Genomic DNA, 8,337 nt, shown 5'->3' with positions numbered 1-8,337 from the left:
CACAGCCGTTTAAAATTTCTTACAGATATCTTAAGACTTTAGCAATATATAGAGTCTACGGGGGTCATACGTCGTGCGCTCGAGATAATAGTCTTTAAACAAGAGGATTATGATGGTCCTAGACCGTATAAAGTAGATATGAAACATGTTCCACCCACCAGCGGTCATGTTTCTTGTATTAATGTCAAAAAGTGTGAAAAGTCTTAGATAAATGTTCCCATGACAGACTGTTCTGCCAAGACATTTAGAGAAAATATGCCATGTTCATGGCGGCTATGCTTTTTAATATACCATGTTAATGGTATGAACAAACTTTACCATTAACAATCTATTCTGAAATCGAGCAAACTATTTAGACACTTTATACATACGGAAAAAATAGCCCGTTTATAGTGGAGGCGACTAAAAAAGTTTAAGTAAAAAGTCATCCAAGTAGCATTGTGTCAGCTTACTATGGTGGCTGATTTCTGCCATCTCGTTCTGGCGTGTTGGCGCGTTTGCAGGGCGCCAGAACGCCAGGACGCCAGGACGACAATTATACGCGCCAAGACGACAAACAAGGCATTTGTCGTTCTGGCGGGGGCGCCAACACGCTAAATTGGGAAGTTGTCGTCCTTGCGTTCTGGCGTCTTAGCGCGTTTGCAGGGCGCCAAGACGCCAACACGAAGACGCCAACACGCCAAGACGACAAGTGAACGCGCCAAAACGACAAATATGGATTTTGTCGTCTTGGCGCGTATAATTGTCGTCCTGGCGTGTTGGCGTCTTGGCGCCCTGCAAACGCGCTAAGACGCCAGAACGCCAGGACGACAACTTCCCAATTTAGCGTGTTGGCGCCCCCGCCAGAACGATAAATGCCTTGTTTGTCGTCTTGGCGCGTATAATTGTCGTCCTGGCGTCCTGGCGTTCTGGCGCCCTGCAAACACGCCAACACACCAGAACGAGATGGCAGAAATCAGCCACCATAGCTTACTTTGTTTGAAGGTGCTTGTTCGATTTGGAATGATAAACACAATAATTGTTTCACGTGTCCCTCTACCATACTGACATCATGAGTAGTATATATAGAGGCCCTTAAAGAATTAGCCCACCGGTATTGGCTCTGTCCTTAAATAAGGTCAACCACCTCATCCATCATATTAAATCTGATGACACTGACAGTTTCATTAACATATTAATGTGCTTTTTAACAAAAGAAGGCGAATAAAAATGCTAATGTTTCGGTAAGGTGATCTCTTCTAAGAGAGTTTATGTTGCAGGTTGTCTTTATCTCGCAGTGCTACAGTGCCTAGGGATGGTTCTCTCATTGACCCCTCTGACAGGAGGAGGACCTCCTCTAACCCCGCATAGCAGGGAAAATAACAATATGTTGCTGGTGTAAGGGAGATAAATGCTACAAAACCGGGCGCTTTAATTTCGCAAGAGTGAATCTTCTTAGCAGGACATGTCTTGCGCTGTTACAGTTCTCCGCCTCTTAATCCCGAAGTGTTACAATTGTCTCCTGACCTCTCTGTCTAGAGGAGGCCCTCGTCTGACCACAGAAACGTTAGAATTAGCGTGAGAAAGCTTAGCATCGAAAACAAAATATACCAACCAACAAAATAAAAACGATTTCCATTTTATACTCAAGTTTATTTCTTTAGACATAATCCCCACCTAATCTGATAATAGTAAGCGGCAGATAAACAACAGAGTCTTTATTTATTTAATAGTTCATTAGTCATTTTTACAGCCAGTTTAATAACGTTTTCCGATAATGCCTATTTTGTGCTGATTTCAGTTCGCTTTCTACCAAATGTTCCACCCACTGCAACGGCCCGTCAGCGTCGTTCTGTAACATCCCTCCAGCACCTTCCTGTTTGATTGATGCTCTTTTTTACATTATTTCTGGAGGTTCGTATTTTTCAGGATACTTTCTCTTGCTAATAGTGTACTTCCAGGCCTCCTCACTATCGCAGTTTTCCAACGACTCAAGATCGGATGCCAATTCCATTATGGACCTATAAAAAGATTTTCTCTGAGAGCACGCCACCCCAGTATTTTCGCCATCCTGTTCCTATATTTGTCTCTCATGTCACGAAATACGCGATCCCTAGCCACATTTAACGAGACACCCTCCGAAGCCATGTAGTTTTGCACTCTTTCGTTGTATTCCGGTTGCCACGCTTCGAACGTTGCGTCTTTAATGATACTCCACGGATCCTCTGTTTCGTCGGAGAAAGAATCGACATCGTCCTTTCTATATCATTTTTGTTTTTCTAGATGTAATATCGCCCTCGTCATCCGAGACGTTCATTTCTGCTGTAGTGTTCAATTCGCCGCTTTCATCCTCGTGCTTCGTTATCTTACGACGTAATATATTATCTTGTCTGTTGAATGTCTTCCGACAAACTTTGCATGTGATCTTGTCGGCGTCTGGCTAAAAATATAGGGAGGACTGTATCTTTGATTCTTGTGCATATATGAATACTCTAGAGTGACGTGATAACAGTACTGTATATGATGAGCTAAAGAGGAATTTTAGATTTTTGGATTCTGAGGTCTGCGAAGGTGCCAGAGACAGTCCCACGCCGTAGCATTGAACTCGGCAGGATCCCCGGAATCCACAGGTGATTACTCTAGAGTAATCCTATAGGCAGAGGAGTCAAAGATACAGTCCTCCTCTATATATATATCGCTGCATTATGAGGAATTTCTCCTTTTCTAACCAGACGCCAACATGATCACATGCAAAGTTTGTGGGAAGATATTGATATTTGTATATTCATTCTATTGAACCAAATTCATGAAACTGTCTCTGATCCGATTTTAATGGTTTAATAATGCTAAAATAATGAATGTATTACTGCTACAAAATATTGCTGTGTTAAAATGACGTCCAGTTACCGCGCAAAATTGATAACTTTTATCTTGAACGGAAGCAATTCTGTGCATGTTTCCTAATTTAGCTATTTTAAACAGCGATTATTTGCCGAAATATTTTTATGAGTCTTTCGCTTTCAGTGAAGATCAACATATTATGGCTTTTATGTACTTATATTAAAATTTCATGCGGATTGTTAGAAAATGGATGGTGGTAACTAATGTTATTAGGAATATAGCTAGTTGCAAGGTTACTTATTACGTCTATTTTCAAATAAAAATTGGGCAGTTTGATTTGCATACCATTTTTTTTTAATTTCCGTCGATAATTTGGTACTTATATATAACATTGGTGCATTTAAGCAGTTTCAGCTTTTTATCTGTATTTCATCACTACCCTTGAGAATAATAATTGCAGGCACAGTGATTTTTCCATAGAAAAGTCAGACAAAGAGTACTGCTGTAAGTAATTTAAGCTTTGATATGTGTATAAATGAATGCAAATAAATGAACATATTACTAACTATAGAATTAGAATGTTCTGAAGCTACATGAAACAAGAAAGGTTAATTTATTTAATATAGTTCTAAGACATTACGATAAAAGCAAGATATAAGATATTTCAAACATCTCTGTTGCAATGGTTACTTTAAACGTTAAGATACGTAGGTTACCATGTGTGTGCGACTTTTTAAGCGAAAAAACATACTCAAAAACTTAAGGCAAAGTTCACATACCAATGTTTTAAAGATCTGAGATTCATGTGCACAAATTCGTATGTTAACTTCGTGTGACTTTTGATAGAAAGGACCCATTCAAAATAAAAAGCATAATTTACATATTTGACAAAACTGTACATAAGTACACTAAGAATCAAACATAAAGTTAAAACAATATAAACAAAGGTTAGCGAAAAACATATTCAAACATTTAAGGCATAGTTCACATACAATGTTTAAAAGATATGAGACTCATGTGCACAAATTTATATTTTATACATGAAGTTCATAATTTTCATTGTATCTTTCTCAGTATATGTTAAAAGTTTCTTTGACATTCAGTGTCTTATCAATAATACATGCATGGAGAGACATGCTTTCCAAATACATCGAAGCGTATAACCACTAATAGACCACTGAGCCATCCAAGGACAATCGAAACGAAGTGTTTTCGAATTTGCAAGTGATGTTCCGCTTAATAAAACTTTAGTATCGCGCTCATACTAGTTTAAAGAGACATCTACATTGCACTTTCCTCAGCAGTAAGCAGTGAAAAATACGACGTACTGTGCCCATAAACTATGGTTTCATGAATTTTCTTACAACATACCTTCCTATCTAACGTAAGTGGGGGAGTGAGTTGGGTTTTACGGCGAATCGACACAAAATGGTTATATATCGCCGAGTAATATCTAACCTATCGCCCATGCTAACGTTAGTATAACTTTGATTTTATGTTATCAAAATTACTTCATGCATACAAAAATTGATAACAGTAGCAAATGTAGACGTACAAAATATCGCTATCAAGGTACAAACGATTAGTTTTAAGTGCATAAAATCTTCTATTAAGCTAACATTTTCGCTTGACGTGTGTAAGTTTTGTCTTTTACATCTTTTTTTAATAAATACATTTTAATAACATAAAAATGTTTTAACATGTAGCGTTTTAAATGTATGATTAAATGTGTTCCTTAGAGCAGCCTGTCTCTAAGGGCAACCAATAGAACATATATTTATTCACTGATTATATATTTTTAACATGTTACTCAATTTCTAGTCGGTTTAAATGTAGCAAAAATAGGAGTTTAGTTATAATCGACCTTAGACACTTGGGGTCAGGACAACCCCCAGCCACCCCACTCTCCTCCGCCCCTGCCTAGGTTGAGCGAATAGTCTTTAGCATTTTAACCTGTATTGAGCATAGATGACGATAACAAAACGCAGTTTGCAACATTTCAGCGTGTTATAAAAGATGCATTTTTACCATAAAGTCTTTTAAAATAACAAGATTTGCAACAGTGAACACTTGCTTGCTGCTTAAACCCCAGCTTTGTACTGTGCGTATCAATAACCGGGTACAAAAATTAATACTCTATACGACTATATTATACCGGATCATCACTTTCTATGATAAAAATCTAAGTTTGGTACCCGCGTACGCTATGCGCAGTGCAAAGCGGGGATCTATTCGCAGGGAGTAAGATTGATCGATTATTGATAATTATTGATTTCTCGTCGGAACCCAAACGTCAGTTGTCAGGACCGGTGTCATTTGATAGAATGATTACAGAATCGTCGATTGATACCAAAGATTCATAGGTAGGTACTAATTTAAAAGCTAAATCGACTATTGTTTTCTACTTTCAGTTTCACTGTTTCAAATCTTCTTATTTAAAGACAATTTATGGTAAAAATGCATCTTTTTAAAATAAGCTGAAATGTTTCAAAATGTGTTTTATGGTCGTCATCTATGCTCAATACATATAAAACTGCTAAAACAAATTCGCTAAACTTAAGCAGGGACGGAGGAGAGTGGGGTGGGTAGGGGTGATCCTGACCCAAAGTGTCTGTGCGTACAACCACTAATGTCAAAATAAATCAGCAATTCATATATTGAATCATCTTCTGGTATAAAGTTTTGCTTTCACGATAAAACACGAACTAATCAGGTTTCAAGTGAATATCTCATCATGTATCAATATGAAAAAACGAAGTACGTGTCTGCCATTTCTATACAAATTAATATCCGAATAATCGTTACTGTTTTCAGAAATTTTCAACATGTCATCGGACAATGTCACCGGTGCGACAGCTTTGCCAGTTATAGACATGAAGGAAGTGAAAGTAGATCGAAAAGCTGCCGCAAAAAAGATAGTTGACATTCTTGAGAACGTAGGATTCGCTTATGTAGACAACGTAGATGGGATTGACTACAAGGGATTGTGGGATTGTTGTCAATGGTTTTTCAATAAACCAATGGATTTTAAAAAGAAAATCATGAGGAAGCAGTGGAATCCGGAAAACACAAATCTTTATCGGGGTTACTTTCCTGTTGTTGAAGGAGAACCTAGTAGAAAGGAAGGTTTTGAATTTGCGAGAGATGTTCCACCCGATGATTCATCGGTGTCGCCAACAAATTGGTTTTACGAGAAATCCACATGGCCGGAGGAAGATGGATCATTCCCTTTTAAGACGTTTCTTCAACAGCAGTACGAAGTGATGCACGATACATGTATGAAGATACTTCGGCTCTTGGCAATAGGACTCGGAATACCTGAGAATTCTTTTGTGAATATGTTTGAAGATAAGCCGTGTTCTACATTTCGAATGTTGCATTATCCGCCGTGGAAAGGCGAGCCTCCTAAAAACGCGCTCATAGAAGATGGAAAGGTCTTGACCACTCCGGAGCATATGGATTCGGTCTTTATGACATTACTAACACCTTTTCAATTTGGTGGTTTGGAAATATTGCAAGCAGATGGCAAGTGGGCAGAAGTGATAAACCGTCGTGGAAGTCTCGTGATGAATATTGGTGTAACGTTCTCGCGTATGCTCGGCGGAAGATTCAAGGCAACACGTCATCGCGTTTTAGATGTTGGAACTGATAGATATTCTGTCCCATTTTTCCTAGAACCGAAATATGATGCTGATATTGGTATCAATTACCTTTCTAAGGTTACTGGTAATGGTCCAGCTCACGTCACAGAAAAATATGGTCCCTGGGTCTTACATAGAATGAAATATGAGGAAAAATTCTATGAGTTTAAAGATGTACCGGACATAGATGAGTAACGCTAACAGTTTAATGAATTATATAGCTAGACGTATTTTAGAATCATACGCTTATGAATTTTCATTTTACCAGTCTCATTATAGTCTTCGATTAACTTTGTTATCCGTAATCTGTGCACATATTATCTATGTTATATTTGTAACACATGTTGACATTTTATATTCGCTTAGCCATTAGACATTTAAATAACTATGTATTCAATCTATTTTATTAAAATTATTGTCGATATACAATATACCTATTGTTATTTATATTTTATGATGTCTCTTATGCCGACTTTATTGTACGACTCTTCGTCAAAAGTGTGGGATCAATTTGTTAGCTTCGAATTTGTTTTAAATTTTGTAATACCCTCGTGTGATTGTTCATGTGTTAGACTCCCGGGTCTGCATTTATTTTTTACTTGAAATTTAGGCCAGACATATGTATAGCAAAATATTAAACAGTTACATACATCTTTTTCGTTGGGCTTAAAAGCCAATATATATCAAGATTGTAATAGAATCTATCTTTAGAATTAGAACTGATATAAGTTTTCTATTCAAAATGTTTGAAAAGGTAAATCTATGTCTCTTGTAAGTAGTAACAACGGTAATATTTAGATCATAAAATTTAAGTTAAAATTTATCGAATTAACTATCTTGAAAAGGAAGAGAGAGGCACAGACAAGTAAATTAGGTTATACCTCACCACATCTGTACATACCTCATTAACCCGAAGTCTGCTATTATTTTGCTTGATGACGTTCTATGCTCTCCTTGTAGTTTTTTTCAATTATCATAACAGCAGTACATGTATTTTAGTACGGTGTGTCTTTCGTTACTTGTACTCAGTATTGATATAATTTCTTGTCCTTTGGGATCATGGAGTTCTTTCAAGTTTATTATAATAGAGTTCCGCTTCAGCCTGTGATGACGAGGTGAGCTAGAGTTGTTTGTTACATTTCATTACCCGTCATGGAAGAATCAAACAAACAGTCCGCTTTCATTTTGCTTGGTTGAATTATATGCTTCCAGACGATCTTCTTATCTTCTTATAGATGTTATCACACAACAAATACTTCGTCCATATACTGACACTGAAAATGACCATTATAAATGTATTCTTTATACATCTTTATGAGTTAAGGAGTTGATTTCTCCAATATATCAAATATTTTTTGTTCAATGTGTCGTTGATCACCAGCTTACCCCAAACCCAGGTTTTCGTTTAGACATCTGAGAAAAAGAATCCAGAAATTTCATTCCAGATATGTTTTAGTTCCGGCAGATAAGGTAAACACTTATGTTTTGTCGCCTGTAGTTCATCAACATTTTACGTAATAAATTTAATGGTACTGATGCCTACAACCAGAATCCTCCCTTTGAGCAGGATGTAGTTATTAATCATATCACTCGCGAATCCTAAAGCTGGTGTAGATGAGTAAGCAGGATCAGCTTCCATATATATATTTGATTATAAAATAACAGTCAATACAATCGCATGTACTGCTTCAATTAGCTTCATGTTGTACTACCAAACATCGTCGGTTTAGTGGTGTCTAACTGTGAACATCGAATGCGAGCTCTGTAGGGAGTGTTTCGAAATATATTTATTTATTTATTTGTTTGTTTCGGGTTCAGTGCCGTTTTAACAGTATTTCAGTTATGTAACGGCGGGCAGTTGAACTAGCCATTTACA

At 37.2% G+C, this 8,337-nt stretch overlaps 1 protein-coding gene across 1 annotated transcript; it reads left to right on the top strand.

Moving 5' to 3' along the window:
* Positions 1 to 5,047: 5,047 nt before the first annotated feature.
* Positions 5,048 to 6,831, top strand: LOC123556457 (1-aminocyclopropane-1-carboxylate oxidase-like). Its single transcript, XM_045347197.2, has 2 exons — positions 5,048 to 5,183; positions 5,635 to 6,831. Exon 2 carries the CDS (start codon positions 5,646 to 5,648, stop codon positions 6,654 to 6,656), a length of 1,011 nt encoding a protein of 336 aa, XP_045203132.2. The 5' UTR covers positions 5,048 to 5,183; positions 5,635 to 5,645; the 3' UTR covers positions 6,657 to 6,831.
* The last annotated feature ends 1,506 nt before the right edge of the window (positions 6,832 to 8,337 follow it).

The sequence above is a fragment of the Mercenaria mercenaria genome, chromosome 5 (assembly GCF_021730395.1).
Source record: "Mercenaria mercenaria strain notata chromosome 5, MADL_Memer_1, whole genome shotgun sequence".
NCBI lineage: Eukaryota > Metazoa > Mollusca > Bivalvia > Venerida > Veneridae > Mercenaria > Mercenaria mercenaria.
Note: the sequence above shows the minus strand (reverse complement) of the source record. Positions and strands in the feature narration are given on the sequence as shown.

Bases quoted from the DNA above. Each gene is read 5' to 3' on its own strand.
- LOC123556457 (XM_045347197.2), top strand. From the start codon at position 5,646: ATGTCATCGGACAATGTCACCGGTGCGACAGCTTTGCCAGTTATAGAC.